The following is an 18,449-nucleotide window of genomic DNA, read 5'->3' as shown; positions in this document are numbered from 1 at the left end:
CAAAGCTCTCACAAAAGGCTGTGCTGGGAACTCCAGCACTCAGGTGCTGCTTTTCTGAACAGAAGCAGTTTTCAATGGGGCTTTGTCTTTTGTGTAATTACATTTCGGCATCCTGCCAGAGTTCAGAAACTTTCAAGCACTCTTTTCAAACCTTTAGCCCTCTAAATAGATTGTAAAAGTCCCAGGATGCTATGGTAACGTCCCAATAGAAACCTACCACACTGGTTACTCTCTGCCTGCTGGAAACAGGCAAAGCCAAAATGCACTAAGCAAAGAGAACCTCATGTCCTAGAGAAGGACAGAAGAGCTTGACAGGTGGCCCCCCTTTGGTTACTAATATTAAGCACTGAATTAATTCACAGGACCCCTCCCCTATCAAAAGGGAAGCATGGCAAATGGACTGTGGCTCCCTGACTCAAAGAGCATTGCATTCATTTGCACCAAGAGCACGAAGCAAAGGCAGCGAGTTCTCTCTAAAGGGAAACTCCAATGTAAGATGAAAGATTAAATCGCTACACCTAATTACAAAGCAGAGTAGATCATTAAAACAAAATTAAGAGTCAAATACAAAGAATCAGGCAGGAAGCTTCCATCTTGACGATTTGATGATGAAAAATATGACAGAACTAGCTCTGCTAATAGCAAGCATTGGAATCTTGAGGTTTCAAAACTCAGGCATGTTCTGCCATTTAAAAAAATGTGTGTATGTAGTTAACGACTGTTAACCATCCACACTGAGTGCTAAAATTACAGTGATTACCTTATGACAAACTCTGAAGCCTTCCAATTTGCAATGCTTTATAATGGCAAAGCTGGTCCTTTTCAGCCCTAGTTTTCATCACCAGACAGGACTCCTGTGGAGACACATTATTATGATGGCAGCTCCCATTGAGAGACAACATTCTTATTCACTGATGAAGGTAGTGAAATTCTCTCTCTCACACACACACAATTCTTATTTAAGGCCCCAATTCTACAGCTGCTAGTATTATATTTAGTTCTAATGATTTAAGTAGCCAAATCACTGGAATGTTCATTTACTTACCTATCCTGAAGAAAAGAGGTGGCATATTCACAACCACTCAGTAAAAAACTGCTGCATCAACTGCATTTTTTCCTTCAGCCTCCCCCATGACTTAAAGACTATGAAATCAGCCTTAGGAAAAACAAAAAAACAACGAGGAGGACTTGTGGCACCTTAGAGACTAACCAATTTATTTGAGCGTAAGCTTTCATGGGCTAAAACCCACTTCATCAGGTGCATGGAGTGGAAAATACAGTAGGAAGATATATATAACAGTACATGAAAAGATAGGAGCTGCCTTACCAAGTGGAGGGGTTGAGACAATTCATTTAGGGTGGGCTATTATCAACAGGACGAAAAAATCACTTCTGTAATGGTAATTAGAGTGGCTCATTTCAAACAGTTGACAAGAAGGTGTGAGTAACAGTAAGGGGTAATTAGCATGGGGAAATTAGTTTTTAGTTCTTGTAGTGACCCATCCACTCCCAGTCTTTATTCAGGCCTAATTTGATGGTGTCCAGTTTGCAAATTAATTCCAGTTCTGCAGTTTCTCATTGGAATCTGTTTTTGAAGTTTTTTTGTTGAAGAATTGCCACTTTTAAGTCGGTTATTGAGTGTCCAGGGAGATTGAAGTGTTCTCCGACTGGTTTTTGAATGTTATAATTCTTGACATCTGATTTGTGTCCATTTATTCTTTTGTGTAGAGAGACTGTCCAGTTTGGCCAATGTACATGGCAGAGGAGTATTGCTGGCACAGATCACTTTGGTAGATGTACAGATGAATGAGCCCCTGATGGTGTGGCTGATGTGGTTAGGTCCTATGATGGTGTCCTTGAATAGATATGTGGACAGGGTTGGCAACGGGGTTTGTTGCAAGGATAGGTTCCTGGGTCAGGAACACTGCTACCACTCTGAAGCCTAAGGAAAGAATGACATCTTCCTTTAATGCAATTAACGATAGATTTTGAGGAATTCCTCTGAAACTCTGCAATAATGTTAAGATATGAAACAGTTGCTGTGGATTTATTTCTGACAATTAGCTTTAACAAAGGAGAAATCCTTACTAAACTGTGGGTAGATGTGAGGTGATAATTAACACATTTAATATCCTGGCACGGTTGGACCACATAACACTGCAACTGCAGACATCAGGCTTCCAAAGATATTTCCTTGTCTCACCTACCCACAAAGTTTATTTCATCTGAAAAGGGACGTGGCTCAAAAAATAAAAAAAATCTTTTTCACGTTACTTGGCCTGGGCTCACGATAGGGTTTGACTCTGCAGAGAGAACATAGGTGGCATGGAGATGATCCCCAAGTAATGTTTCAAGAGGAAATGAACCAGCAGCACCTGTGACACAGCTCAGAGTAGGCAGTGAGCCAGCTTCCTGATATTGCTTTTTATCAGAGGGAGCCCTCCAAGCCAAGGTTATGCCTTCTAAAGAAGGGGAGGATTTAAAAAAAAAGTTCCCCTCCCCTTTGCCTTTCCTATACTAGGTCAGGTTTCAGAGTAGCAGCCGTGTTAGTCTGTATTCGCAAAAAGAAAAGGAGTACTTGTTAGTCTCTAAGGTGCCACAAGTACTCCTTTTCTTTATACTAGGTCAGTAATTTAACACCCTGGGCTCTCAAATCAAAGCTTGCAATGACCTTGCTGTGTTGAATTATTAGCCCAGGGTATTATAAAAAAGAAAAGAAAAAACCTCTGAAATAACAGAAGCCTTTTGATCAGAGCACCATACTGTAGCTCACTGTAACTCAAGCTGGCCATTCTTATATAGCAGGAATTAAGGACTCTCCCCCACCAGGCAGGACCCTATTAAAGGACAATAGCTGTCTGAAAAAGGATAAGCAAGCTGATATGGATATAATAGGCCACATACGGGGGACCCTTTTTACTCTGAAATAAAGCTTCTTCTAAGAGTTATATGCTGGGAAATCCAGTATTCAGGGAGATGGGAAGGGAGTATAATAGAAAAGGGTGAGTAGCCATGCAGAAATGTTTGAAGGTACTTAAGGAAAAGGGAAGGGAGCTTCAGAGAGAAGCATCAATCATTAAACATTAGTACTTTCAGACTGATCAGGTGCAATTCCAGGCCACGTGGTAATTTAGTGACAGACCAGAAGGGACTGGCTGACAGGATTTTAAAAAAATTTTAAAAGAAGAAGCAGAAGAAGCAGTAGTAGTAAGTAGCAAAGAATTGAAACTCAGTGGTAAATCATCCACTAGAAAGAGGGGGCCGCTTGGTACTGGTGCAGACAGTTTATGGTGGTCACTACAATTTACTGCCCAACTTTCCCCACAATAACTTATACTCTCCTTACTCCTCCCCAAAAAGCATCAGGCTAATAAAAACTTGCCATTGTACTGCAAACAGTGGAGGCTTCTAATCCTTACCTACCAGGTATCTGATGCTTTGTTGAATATACAGGTATGACTGGGCACAACTGGAAAGAGAAGACAGTTTCTGCTTCAGCTGTTCTGTGACTTTCACTCTGTGTGGATACTCTTGTGGTTGAGGCACAGGATTGAGAGTTGGGAGGTCCAAGTCCTTGGTGCACAACTTTGTACCTCAGTTTCTTCATCTATAAAATGAAGAGGAGACTTCCTGGCCTTGCAGGGAGTTATGAGGATGTGTTTGCAACATACTCAAACTATAATGGTGAACTCCATAAAAATGTCTATTAAAGAAAAATAAACATTACAGAATGGCTTTCTGCTTCCCTTCAGCCAGGTGACCCACGGAGAGAACTACTCCTCCCTGCATAGCATCCCCTGCTGTTCTCTGACCTAGCCTGTGAAACTCCCAGTGAGCCAAAAATAGTTCACCATTGGTAAAATGCCACCATAATGTCATTTTAAAATATAAAAAACTTTCAAAATTGAATGAATTAATCATTGGTACTGAACACTAGATTTCATCTAGAAAAGCCCAGGAAACCAAGTTCTCTCTTTTCTGTTTTTTGACTATATCACAGAAACAAAATGGTAGATTTCTTGGACTCTGGTGAACACATCTACTTTTTAGGATGCATTAATTCATGAATCCCTTGTCTTGATGCACTTCAAATTGGGAAGAAAAATTCTACCCTGGCCCCAGACATCATTTATTAATTTTTTGGCATATGACTTGCGGCTTTTAGAAAGGAGAGGTGGTACAAAAATTGCGCCTATCACAGAAACTCAATGTCACCTTTTTAGGAAGTGGCTATTGCCATGCCATAATACAATACAGCCAATTAGGTTCAAACAATATACCCAGACACTCCTGCACATTGGATAACATCAATTGGGAAGAGATTGCTGTGCAACAGAAGGAAAGAAACAACTTACAGGAACACCAGCTTTTAGATACCTAGATACTAGGGCATTTCTCAGACTACTTAGTCCTCTCCCTTCCTGCATTACAATCTGCCCTAAATCTGTAGCTGTCCTTCATTACTCTGCATTGTACACACTAGTCAGAGGAGTGCTACAAAGAATAGAGTTTGGGTTATGTTAAGAGCTTTTAAAACAGGGAGAAATTATGTTTTTAATATAGCATACTTTAAACAAAAGGATAAGATAGTTTTCAGGTCCTCTCTTTAACCCACACTGTTTTTAAACAGCACCTTAGAGTCCTGTTTTCAGGATTAGGACAGGCTCGGTCTGCCATGGAATTCTAGACGGTATACATACCAGAACTCACGGTCATCTCCTAGGGTGGGAATGCAGTGGACAGCTACTGATCACTAGGAAGGGGAAGAATGCAGCTAAATGGGGGGAAAACCACACAGCCATAAAGAAAATACATATTAATTTTTTTTTAGTAAAATTAGCTTTCAAAATAGCATTGAAGTAGCTGTGGGATTTATAATGAGCAGAGATGGCTAAGGTACCAAAACATGAATGTCTCACAGACAGAAGCAGATAGCTTGGCACAGAAAACGTAACAATGGCTGAATAACTGCATCCACTGTGAGAGCTGGCAGGGAAGAACTACCCAGCACCACTTTTTCATCCTAATAAAGGGCAAATTAATCCACAACTGCTTCATAAAAAGAAAGGGACTTTCAAAAACAATTTAAGAGAGAGTTTGCAATTTTTCAGAGACATTATTAAGGGCACAAGAGCAAACGATCCCACCGCATAGGAAAGATAGGAAGCATGGCAAGAGACCACCCTGGCTTAACCAGGAGATCTTCAATGATCTGACAACAGGACAAGAGTCCTACAAAAACTGGAAACTAGGTCAAATTCAAAGGATTAATATAAACAAATAAACACAAGTATGTAGGGACAAACTTAGAAAGGCCAAGGCACAAAACGAGATTAAACTAGCTAGAGACAAAGGAAAACTAGCTAGAGACAAGAAAATATTCTACAAATACATTTGAAGCAAGAAGAGGACCAAGAACATGGTAGGCCTGTTACTCATTGAGTGCGGGAAACCAATAAACAGAAAATGTAGAAACGGCAAAAGTGCTAAATGACTTTTGTTTCAGTTTTCACCAAAAAGTTTAGTAGTGATTGGACATCTAGCATAGTGAATATCAGTGAAAAGGAGTTAGGATCAGAGGTTAAAATAGGTAAAGAACAAATTAAAAAATATTTAAACAAGTTAGATGTCTTCAATTCACCAGGACCTGATGAAATACCACCCTAGAATACTCAAGGAGCTGACTGAGGAGATATCTGAGCCATTACTGATTATCTCCAAAAAGTCATGGAAGACTGGAAAAATTCCAGAGGACTGGAAGAGGGTAAGTATAGTGCCAATATACAAAAAAGGGGAACAAGGACAACCTGGGGAATTACAGACCAGTCAGCTTAACTTCAGTACCCAGAAAGATAATGGAGCAAATAATTAAGCAATCAATTTGCAAACATCTAGAATATAATAAGGTAATAAGTAACAGTTAGCATGGATTTGTCAAGAACAAATCATGTCAAACCAACCTAATAGCTTTCTTTGACAAGGTAACAAGTCTTGTGGATGGGGGGAAAGCAGTAGATGTGATATCTCTACATTGTAGTAAGGCTTTTGATACAGTCTTGCATGCCTTCTCATAAACAAACTACGGAAATACAGCCTAGATGGAGTTATGATGAAGTGGGTGCAGAATTGATTGTAAAACTAATCCCAGAGAGTAGTTATCAGTGATTCATAGCTGAGCTGGAAGGGGATATTAAGTGGGGTCCCGCAGGGACCAGTTCTGGGTCCGGTTCTGTTCAATATCTTCATAAATGATTTAGATAATGGCACAGAAAGTACACTTATAAAATTTGCGAACAATATGAATCTGGAAGGGGTTGCAAGTGCTTTGGACGATAGGATTAAAATTCAAAATTATCTGGACAAACTGGAGAAATGGCCTGAAGTAAACAAAGTGAAATTCAATAAGGACAACTGCAAAGTACTCCACTTAGCAAGGAACAAATCTATTGCACAAATGGAGAATGGGAAACGACTGCCTAGGAAGGAGTACTGTGGGAAGGGATCTGGGGGTCATAGTGGATTGCAAGCTAAATATGAGTCAATAGTGTAACACTGTTGCAAAAAAAGGAAACATCATTCTGGGATTTTTAACAGGAGCGTCGTAAGCAAGACAAAAAGTAGTAATTTTTCTGCTGTACTCCGCGCTGATTAGGCCTCAACTAGAGTATTGTGTCCAGTTCTGGGTGCCACATTTCAGGAAAGATGTGGACAAATTGGAGAAAGTCCAGAGAAGAACAACAAAAATGATTAAAGGTCTAGAAAACAAACTATGAGGGAAGACTGAAAAAAATTGGGTTTGGTTAGTCTGGAGAAGAGAGGACTGAAGCAGGGGACATGATAACAGTTTTCAAGTATGTAAAAGGTTGTTACAAGGAGGAAGAAGAAAAATTGTTTTTATTAACCTCTGAGGATAGGACTAGAAGCAATGGGCTTAAATTGCAGCAAGGGAGGTTTTGGCTGGACATTAGGAAAAAATTCTTAACTGTCAGGGTAGTTAAGCGCTGGAATACATTTCTTAGGGAAGTTGTGGAATCTCCATCATTGGCGATTAAGATTAGAGAAACACCTATCAGGGATGGTCTAGATAATACTTAGCCCTGCCTTGAGTACAGAGGACTGGACTAGAAGACCTCTCAAGGTCCCTTCCAGTCCTACAAGTCTATGACCTGTGTATTCCCAAGAGCAGTGACCTGTATGCTTAGTCTCATCTTGTACTGAGTTGTCTTTGTCCTCTGATAATGGGACAGAGCGTTCAAGACTGGATTGCCATGTTTTACAATTAACCACTTGTTAATCAGCATAAAACTATACCAGCATGGTTGCACCATGATTTGGATGACCTAAGCTCTACTGCAATACAAATAACCATGATGAGACAAGATAGGACCCTGTACAGACAAACATGCTGCTCCCACGCTTGCACTGTGGGTGCTACCAACCACCTGTTCAGTTACCCTGATAGGAGCCATATCACAGACAAGGCTTTATCAACTCTTGGTGTTCCCATTGTCAATTGAACGTTGCTAAAATTCCCTGGTACAGATACAGTCCTCATTGCTGATGTTAATGTTAACTCTGCACTTGGAGAAATTTATTTAGGTAAGAAGCTCTAAACTCACTACTGCTTCCTGGTTTCTGTTGTGAACTGGTTACAGTCTGTCCCATCTAGAAGGGGACACAGCAGGATTAGTTGATCAAGTTTCCTTCCAGCCACATGCAGCATGAGCAATTATTGATGGAGCCAGGAGATGGCATCTTCCTGATTTGCTATGGTTTCAGAGCACTGTAAGCAGAAAGCCTCCAGCTCTTTGGGGTTTTCAGATTTCCCAGAACTAGACAAGGAAACATGTTTAAAGAATGATACAAAACCAAAGTGAAAAATCATAAATTTTCAAGACAAGTCAGTCAGAATTACAGGACATTTCAGAAGCTTGCTATTCATGTTGTTAGGGAGACAGTCATGGAATTAAACACCTGGGATTTTCCTAGTCGTCTTAAAAGTCATATCTGGTTCTTGCAGACATTTGCTGATGTTGCACCTTCAGCACATCCACGTTTTCCAGACTTTGAAGAGATTCCAAATTCTTTGGTCCTATCCATATTGGGATCAGACCTATTAACTGCTCGGTTAAAAGTATTCCCATCAATATACTATGACTTAGCAACATTCTGCAGTTAAAGGATGAATGTCAAACTTCTTCTAAAAAGGAACAAAACCAAGAAAACCCCATAAACTGTGCCAGCATCTCTTGAGGAGCCTTCTGAGTAAGGAGAGAAATTGTCCTCAAACAACCATATTTTATTCCAACACAACACAAGCTCTAGAACCTAGAATGGCTAGAAGTGAAGGCCAATCACTCCTCACAAGTCAGCAAACTGAGCTGCTGTTTGGACGCAGCAGAACAGACTCAGGTTTAATCCAACATATCCCCTACTCTACAATATCCCAAAATGCTTTTTTAAAAATATTTTTTAAGAGCATAAGAAAGCAGGGGAACGTATAGACCAATACAGCAGCCATGAGGTATTCAACAATGGTCTCACACAGCTCTGGACAACAATTTTTTTTATGGAGAGAAAGAAAAACCCTGTCAATGCGTTCCACAATGTCTCCCTCCCAGAAAACAATAAAACACGTTCTAAAGAATCATGCAAAAGCCATCCTAAACACATGATTAAAAAAAACTATCAAATTACCTGTTGCTCCTACTTTTTCATATGTAGTGCTGCTGATTTGAATATACCTTTGGTGGCTTAATGGCAAAGTCCTTCAGAACATACATACAGATAACTGTAGAGAATCCGCTCCATATGGCATGTGAGCGAATGTGACCCAGGAATCTCTTGATGCGAACTGGCAGACAACACAGGGATGCATACACATTTACAGGGACTCCTGCATCAGTTTTGTGCATAATAATTCACTAAAAGATGACATATGAGGTCTACTGAGAGCCAGTGACACACTGGTCATCATAATCATTGTGAAATGCACGTAAGGATAATATTTAAGGGAGTTATACACCTCGACTAGAAATTACTTTCTCAAGGTCTGAGTTAAAACCGGTCACCAGAAGGTGACAAAACATGTTCCTTTCACACAGGCAGGAGGCACTTATCTATTTGGTTATATGCAACTGAGTATTGTTTACTTCACAATGGATACCTATCTGAATGCTAAACCACTAGCTAATCAAGATTAAGAAATTAACAAGACTGCAAAATCTACAGGAAAGAACACAGCAGGAAGGTGTCCAGTTTATGAGTAAAGAAAGATCAAAGGATTGTGTTGATATATCAGGGGCTGCAAAGGGTCACCCTAGTGTCTCACTTAGGAAGTAAGCTGTCAGTGGGCTTGCTTCATGAATGGAAGGTCCCAATCAAGCTTGGTTGTAATATACTGGAAGGATTTGGGGACAGTTTTTGCTCTTATGACATAATGTCCTATTAGTTAAGTTTAAGCTCTAGAATGTGTGTTATGATTTTATATCTAACCCTTTGTTTCCAGTATTCCTGCTTATCAGTTGAATATTTTTTTTTGTTAAATAAACTTATACTTGCTATCGACAAATCTTAAGTGCTGTGTGTTAAGTGAAGCTACGTTCTATCCTATAACTGGTAACCTGAACTGTTTCTTTGGGAACAGAGGATCTGTAGTTCTGTGAGCGTCCAATGGATCAGGGGTTGATCTCCAGGGAGATGCTCAAAGGACGCAGGAGTTGGAGTGTGCCTATTACTAACCTGCAGAGGAACAGCAGAGCCCATGTGGGCTGAGAGGCAAATGCTTGTGTTGCCTTTGGCTGGTGATGTCAGGAAGCTGACCCCTGGCAGGCTCAGACAAGGCTCTCATGCTAAGGGCAGGTGGTAGTGATGTGCCCTACAACTCTGGGTATCCATGGGAAGTAGCTTAGTCAGTAGGAGCCACACCCAAAATTGCTGGTTAGTTAAGTGTCACACCCTGGATACTTTTATACCAGATACTGAGAGATTAACAAGGGAGAAGATTGGAAACAAAACGCAAAAGTTTACAGTTTATTATTATCATCATCATCATCTGTTCATTCCAGATAAGGGAAACAGAACAAAAGAAGACCAGAATGAGTAAACCAAAGACAAACTAAACTTAACAGGCAATATTTAGAAAGACTGTGTACAGCTCATGGCTTGAATGCTGCAGAGAGAAATGTGGATAGGATGAGATCTCAACTCATGGGACAAACAGTCAGAAGATCTGAATGATCCATCCACAGGCCTGAGACCGAGGGAAGTGCAGACTTACAGAACCAGCCTGGTACCTATTCCAGAGAGGCAGCCATAAAGCTCAGACCGGTCAAGTTAGAGATCCAAAGGCTGCAGATAGCAGCAAGGGCCAAAAGGCTAGAAATAGTGAACAACAAACACAACGAGCATACAAAGGGAAGATCATTGCTTTACACATAGTAGTACAGATGGTGTGTCAAAGGCTGTAAAATATTCCCACCATGTCTGGTTAAGGATGTACATCTATTTACCTTTTTGCCATGTGGTTTTTCTACAGCATGACCAGATATCCCAGTTTTATAGGGACAGTCCTAATATTTAGGGCTTTGTTTTATATAGGCACCTATTACCCCCTCCCATCCACTGTCTCAATTTTTCACACTTGCTATCTGGTCATCCTATTTTTCTATGCATTCCATTAGTACAGAAGATGAGCAGAGATAAATGGCTTCACAGAATGAGCTGCCAGTATGGAGGTATGCTGCTGAGCAATGACCTCATGTGGAATGTCTTTTTTTTGCTTTGCATTAGGATGAGTTCCTCACTATACTTGTTCAGTGGAGGGAGGACAACTGAGATAGTTGCTGTTCACCATGTACGGCCCAAGAGCACCTTCACTTCTCCAACATCACAAATTGAAGGAAAGAAGAGCTCTACAGTCAAAATTGCAAGACAGAGAAAGAACCCTCCAATACACAGATCTTGAGGACCAGTAGGATATTCACAAAGACGGTAATGAAACAAACATCCAACTTAAATCTAAAAAGAGAACACAAGGTGTTAGTCTATGGAACGTTTGACTGTGTCCATCTCTGAAGTAAGTCACTACAGAGAAGTGACCACATAAACAGAACATGCGTGATCTTGTATGGAGACGTACGCTCTCGCTGCTACTTGAGAAAGCATGACAAAGCAATAAAGAGAAGACTATATCAAAGTGTTTTTGTGCCAAAACACATCCCTGTTGGACACCACTATAGTTTTCAAAGCTGTCAGATTGATCACCATCATACTGGACTGTAGCCTTCATGCCATCACTGAAGGATCGAATCAGACTGAGGAAGACTTGGGGGCAACCGATTCTCTCTAGCAAGTGGAAAAGGACCTTCCTGATGACCAGGTCAAAACCTTTATAAGAGCTATGAAGGCAATGTAGAGATGTTTTCCTTATTCTTGACACTTTTCTAGAAACTGACTAAGTGCAAAGACTATGTCAATCATTGACCTACCAGCACAGAAGTGACACTAACTCTTTGGATATATGCATTCAGCAAGAACTTGCAGTCTTTTGAGAATGATCCATGCAAATGCCTTACCAGGAACATTGAGGATGGAGATTTCTTGTAGCTGTTGCAATCACTCTGATAGTCTCTGTTCTTATATGTTATGCTGTTGACATCCTCATGTCTTCTGGTACCCGTCCTTCCCTTCAGCAAGCAAGCAAGCCATTATGCAGATGGTTAAGCACAACCGGTCCTCCTTTGTTTCAGTACTTTAGCTGGAATTCCATCTTTTCCTGTAGCCTTTCCTGGTGCTTGGGAGACAGATGCCTTTTCAAGCTCATTTATAGGCAGTTCTATATCAAGCTCCTCAACAGTCTGGAGCATGGGGACTCGCATTTACCACTGTTTCTGAAGCAGAGCTTTCACTTGAATAGAGTTTGCAATAGTGTTCCACCCAGTGTTGCGTCTGTTTTCTTCTTCAATGATGTCTCCATTAAGTGACTTGAGTGGGACAGCCTTCTTGACTGAAGAATCTATTTCTTTCTTGATTTCATCATACATACCTCTTAGATCTCCATTCTCAATGGATGTTTACACCTTCTCGTACAGATTGAGCCAATATGATTGAGCACATTGATTTGAGGTTTGTGACAATGCACTCTTAGCCAATCTGCAGTTACCACACGTATCAGGAGAAGGGTTCATGTTTGAAGCAAAATGCACAGCATATCTCCACCAACACCTGCAACCATTTCTTCAGAGTATGCTGCAAACCCATCTATCTTGTACAGAGCTTTTACCTAGAGCTAAGGTTGCAGTATGTAGATATTCATTCTGTGCATGTTCCATGATGCATCTGCATTCAATGGGGGAGACACAAATCAATGACATAGCTTTCCAGAGATTCATAATGAATTGGAGAGACCTTCCTTGGTCTTTTGTGTTGTTGCTGTTAATGCATAGGCAACAGTTTTATTTGGTATGAGAAAACCTGGATTTGTGCTGGAAATGGCCCAACCTGATGATCACTTTAGATAAGCTATTACCAGCAGGACAGTGGGGTGGGAGGAGGTATTGTTTCATATTCTCTGTGTGTATATAAAGTCTGCTGCAGTTTCCACGGTATGCATCCGATGAAGTGAGCTGTAGCTCACGAAAGCTCATGCTCAAATAAATTGGTTAGTCTCTAAGGTGCCACAAGTACTCCTTTTCTCTCTGAGAAGAAAAACAACATGAGAGACAGAGTGCATGTGCACAGACCTTTCAGCAGTTATCTTTACATAGAAAGCACAAGTTAATAAATGAGGGGTCACAGACAGATCTGGAGAACTAACCTTAGTTTTTGGACAATGACACTTGACAATCTAGCACTCCCAGTCAACAAGTCAGAATAATTTCTCTTTTTTGATTTATTTGATTACACATAGCTGGATTCATCTGGATGTTTGTTCACATATAAAATCTGCAAATAAGTGGGAAGTACCAGCCCCATTTTCCAATATTTTGTAAATATATTTTGGAAAACATAAAATCTGTACTGGAAAATTGCTGTGTGTTATTCCAATGAACATAAAGCAACCTGCCATAGACAAGGACAGTGTATTTACCTAGTTTAATAGTCCACTACTTACTGGGACACTGCTAAGGAGGAAGCAACACAAAAGTTAAATGAGGGTTTCATCACCCTGTATGTGGGATGTGGAAGTTGCTGCTATCAAACTATTCTATAGCATATGGGTCTCCATTCAGACAGCAAATCTATTCCTTGTGCCTGAAACTAGTTTAGTTTTGTCACAAAGTGAATCTGAGCTACAAGTCCCAAATCCATTTCCATGAACATTTGTATAAACCTTCACTAGGAAAAATGTTTTCAAAAAGCAGAGGTGGTAAACTGAAATTCAGTTTCTGAAGGAAGCAAATAATTGTCCCCCATCTTTAAGCAAGACAAAGATACAGTGACCTTCCCATTCCACTGCAAGTCTTCTCTCCATTGGAACCGTTGGAAGTAACATGAGTACATTGCAGAGGCGGCAACCCCTTCTCTACCATGCTCTGTGGCAAGATTTTCAAAGGGCTGAGTTAGATCCTCTCTCTCTGAGTGGCTTATTCACATGTGCTGCAATCCACCATTACTCTGACACCTTAAACACAGGAGCAGAACTGCCTGTCTTCATGTGACTATCAGCCTCTTTCCACAGATAACTGGAGAGTGAAGGAGTGGCAGATTTCTTCCAGCCAGCAGTGCCCTTAGGGAGCAGGGAACCACAGCTAACACAGCAGCAGACCTGTCAAGAATCAGCAGCACACAATTCCAGTGGAGATTTCTAGCCAAAAGGCTTGTTTCACAGTCAAGTTGGTGACAGCAGTAATTTTACATCTGTCACATGGCTCACTGCAGCCAGGCAGTCCACATGTCATAACCCTGTCATTTCCTCACTAGAGCAGAAGAGATGCAGGGACCTGGTGGGTGTTTGAGGAGCTGAGTGAATATTGTCATTTTTGCAATAGTTGGAGATTATATTTGAGTGAGAGAGAAGGAAAAACTGGGCGTATATGCTTTGGGGCTCCCTGGCATAGATCATGTGGGAGAAATTCAAGAGCCTCATCAACCCCTGAAAATGTGAATCAAAAATTTAAAACAAAGCTTCCAATCTCGCTAAATAGTTTTAATTATGACAGCAATTGGGCTGTTCAGCTCTGAGGGTTTCTCTCCCACCTAAAGTCTGGTGGATCATCAGTGCCCTGAAGATTTCCCGATGGCAGCTCCCACTGGCAGAGGTTCACCCCTCCAGGCCAATGGGGCTGTGGTAAGCGGTGCGGGCTGAGGGATGTGCTGGCCGTCGCTTCCCGCAGCCCCCATTGGCCTGGGACGGTGAACCACACCCAGTGGGAGCTGTCATCGGCTGAACTTGCAGACGTGGCAGGTAAACAAACTGTCCCAGCCTGCCAGGGGCTTTCCCTGGCAGGCTGTGTGCCAAAGGTTGCCGATCCCTGGTCTATTCCACAACTGGGAGTGTGATTGCAGCACATAGGTATACCTGAACTAGCTTTGATCTCGTTCAAGCTAGTTTGAGTAACAACAACAGTGGGCAGTACAGGCAGTGCCCACTTGAGTATTTACTCAGGATCCTGGGCAGGCATGGCTAGCCCATGCCCCCCACCCGTGCTGCCTCAGCTCCACTATTGTTGCTCAAGATAGCTTTGGTCTAGCTAGATCTAAATGAGCTTGGGTATGTCTACACATGCTGCAAACACACCTCCCAATTTCAATGTAGACATACGCTAACCGTAAACCACTGGGCACAACCTGACCTTGCCTGTATGGGGGATTCCAGAGGGCAAGGGAAGCAGGTGAGATTGGAGAACCAGAATAAGTTATTTTCCAATGATAGGCAGCTCACTACTCTGCTAATATCTAGGTCCCTCCTTCTGGTCAATTATTCTCCACTTTAAAGGAGCAATCTCCCACATTTCATATATCCTACATTGAGCACTTTCACAACTCAGAATTACTTCTTAGTCTATTTCTGTTCTGATACTGGGGCACTGAGTGTGGCTTGTGGCCTCTCCAGCCTTAGCATAAGACTGCAACAATGGCAAGTTCTACTTTAATTACCAGAGAAAAAGGGACAGAGGCATCTGATAACTGCTTCCTGTAATATGGAAATAGTCAGCAGCTCTACGGAGTATTCAACATGAACACAAAAGCGCTCTGGTATTTCATATCCCCTTTTCAGGTGTGTCAGGGAAACATGAACTCAGCTCAGGGCATCTCAATCTTACAAAGCTGCACACACTGGCAAACACTCATGTTCTACAATGGCTTCACATTTACAGGCACAAATCAGATTTGTTTGAAAATACCAAGAACCAAAAGAGTACCGTAGGCCAGGGTGGGCCAAGAGCAGAATGGGAGGAGATGAGAGGGGCTGGGCAGCAGGATCTAACATGAAGAAATACTGCATAGAAACATTCTAAGAGCAGTTTCAAAGAGGTAGGGAGGGGTTCTTTCATCGTCATTCAATTTTTAAGTTACTGATGACCAGAAGTTTAAAAAGGCCCCGAGGAGTGAACTTGAAAGGAGATGCAAACCAAATCTGCTCTGGAAGAGTGCCCGGATAATGCCAGCTGGATGTGTCATAGCCTCCTCACTCTCAACCCTAACAAAACAGAAGTCTGGTTGATAGGCGGAGGTCATAGTCTCTCTCTCTCTCTCTCTTCCTTCAAGTCCTTGCTTATTGAGAGAACTTGTTCAGAGTTGATAGGGAAGGTTAACAATCTGAACATCACTTTTCAAAGAAAGCCATATACATCAGAAACAGTATGGTGTCTCCGACCTGTATCATTTGCACAATCTGCACCTTCATTTGTCCCAATAAACTTTCTGACATGGATCCAATCATGCAATCCCCTCTTAGCAGGGGATTACTTGTGATCCAAGGACCTCTTGATGCCAACTAACAGAGGGCACAGGCATGCAGAAGGATTACAGGGATCTCCTGGGTCTGGTAGTTACATACTAGGCTGCCAAAGAGTGTTACGTAAGGTCTCTACTGAAAGCCTGTGTCACATGGATTATCAGAACCATTGTGAAATGTTTCTACAGCTAATATGTAAGGATTTGTGTGTGTGTACACTACAAACTGTGTTCTTAAAGTATGTAAGACAAGTCACCAAAAGGTGAAAAACAGATTCTGTCCAGACAAGGGATAGGAGGCACTTATCTCCCTGGCTGACCGTTGTGTGTCTTACAATGGAAATCTATTTGCATATAGAATCACCAGCTAATCAAGATTGTGAAGTCGAGGAGATCACAAAATCTACAGGAAGGAAGGAACACACAGCAGGAGGATGTCTAATTCATGACTAAGATCCAAGAAGTAGTCTGATATACCAGGAGAAGGCATGGAGACACCCAAGGTCTTCCACCTAGGAAGTGAACTGACATTGTGTTTGCATCATGAAAAATGGTTTCAGAGTGGTAGCTGTGTTAGTCTGTATCAGCAACAACAACGAGTACCACCTATGGCACCTTAGAGAGTAACAAATTTATTTGAGCATAAGCTTTCGTGGGCTAAAGCCCACTTCATCAGATGCATCACATCAGCCACACTATCAAAGGCTCGTTCACCTGCACATCTACCCATGTGATATACGCCATCATGTGCCAACAATGCCCCTCTGCCATGTACATTGGCCAAACTGGACAGTCTCTACACAAAAGAATAAATGGACACAAATCAGATGTCAAGAATTATAACATTCAAAAACCAGTTGGAGAACACTTCAACCTCCCTGGACACTCAATTACAGACCTAAAAGTCGCAATTATTCAACAACAAAAACCTTCCAAAATAGACTCCAATGAGAAATTGCAGAGTTGAAATTAATTTGCAAACTGGACACCATTAAATTAGGCCTGAATAAAGACTGGGAGTGGATGAGTCATTACACAAACTAAAAACTATTACCCCAGGCTAATTTTCCCCCTACTGTTACTCACACCTTCTTGTCAACTCTGTGAAATGGGCCATCCTGATTATGACTACAAAAGCTTTTTTTTCTTCCTGCTGATAATAGCCCAGCTTAATCTATTAGTCTCTTTAGAGTTGGTATGGCAACCCCCATTTTTTCATGTTCGTTCTCTATATATCTATCTTCCTACTGTATTTTCCACTGTATACATCATGAAAAAAAGATCACAGCCAGGCTTGGGGTGAGCTAAACTTAATGAGACAAGGGGTCTTGATAGTTAAGATTAGCCTCTAGTATGCATGCTGTGATTTCATTTTATATGTAACCTTTTGTTTCCAATATTCTTGCTTTCTATGATTTGAATCTCTGTTCTTTGTTAAATTTATACTTGTTCTCTCTATAAACAAATCTAAGGGCTGTGTGTTAATTGGAGCTATGTTCAATGGTGTAACTGGTAAGCTGTGGTGTATTGTTCCTTTGGGATAGGCAGGTCTGGTGACTGTGTGTGTCCAGTGATCAGGGTCTGGACACTGCAGCGGGAAATTCAGGGAACTCAGGGGTTGGAGAAAGTGGGACCTGCAGAGGCATAGAGGAAAGTGCTTGTGTTGCCAGTAACCAGTAAATTCAGGGAGCCGACAAGGGCCCTTCTTCACGCTAAGGGCAGGTGGTGATGAGGTGCCTCACAACCTTGGGTATCAATAGGAAGCACCACACTTCCATCAGAGCAACTTGTTCAGGACAGAGAAGTACCCATGATTGTGTTATAGGCACCCTGTATTCTTGACACTGGCTGTTCATACAGAGGGACTATTTTTAGAGTTAAACCTGGGGGGAGGGAAGGAAGCGTTAACCCCTTTCACCAAATCAAGATTCAGAATCAAGATTGGGCCTGGAGAAGGAAAAAAGTGTCCTTCAGACATCTAAGCACAACCTAGCCACACTCCCAGCAAAAAGGCCAGTGGCTCAAACTTTCATTGCTTTCTGTCAGTCAATCTGCAAGTAAGAGGCCTTCAACTAGCCACTAAAGACTTACCACCAATGAAGGAGTTGCTGGAGCTCCTGTCAAAGCAAGCAAAGGTTCCCCCCGCATCACCTCCCACTATGTACTAGTCTGAATCCAACGACAGCACCTAACAATGGATTTTAATTTCTCTTTCTCCCTCCCTTGGAGAAATCAATTTCTACAAAACATCACAATACACAAATAAGATAAAAATTCATTTTCCATTTTCGAATCAAGACAGACAACTTGAATTCAGGGTTCATGTCTTTTTTATTTTCTACACTACTGAGCACAATGCCAGAACTTGTAATGCCCCCTGGAATTGCATTTACATTAATTTTGCTTGATTTTTAAACCCAAAACCCACTGTCTTTTCCCATAATGGGGCAGAGGGAGGAGAGGCTGGCACCACTTGTTTGTTAAAACCCAGAAGGGTGAGGACCACAACACATACAAGATGTCCTTGTTGAACTTCACCTTGAAGAAGG

General features: G+C 41.5%; 1 protein-coding gene across 5 annotated transcripts in view; it reads right to left on the bottom strand.

Moving 5' to 3' along the window:
- The window catches only part of CSTPP1 (centriolar satellite-associated tubulin polyglutamylase complex regulator 1), a 145,953-nt gene that overhangs the window by 102,334 nt on the left and 25,170 nt on the right, over positions 1-18,449 (bottom strand). The window contains exon 2 of one of the 5 annotated variants that reach the window (XM_073348275.2): positions 1,046-1,156. The exons of the other annotated variants lie outside the window; for them this stretch is intronic. Within the exon in view, the coding sequence (XP_073204376.1) occupies positions 1,046-1,070 (25 nt within the window). The 5' untranslated portion in view covers positions 1,071-1,156. The remainder of the gene's footprint in view (positions 1-1,045; positions 1,157-18,449) is intronic. 5 annotated transcript variants of the gene reach the window in all.

Source organism: Lepidochelys kempii, chromosome 6 (assembly GCF_965140285.1).
Source record: "Lepidochelys kempii isolate rLepKem1 chromosome 6, rLepKem1.hap1, whole genome shotgun sequence".
In the NCBI taxonomy this organism is placed as follows: domain Eukaryota; kingdom Metazoa; phylum Chordata; order Testudines; family Cheloniidae; genus Lepidochelys; species Lepidochelys kempii.
The sequence above is the reverse complement of the archived record's forward strand: the minus strand, read 5'-3'. Positions and strand labels throughout refer to the sequence as shown.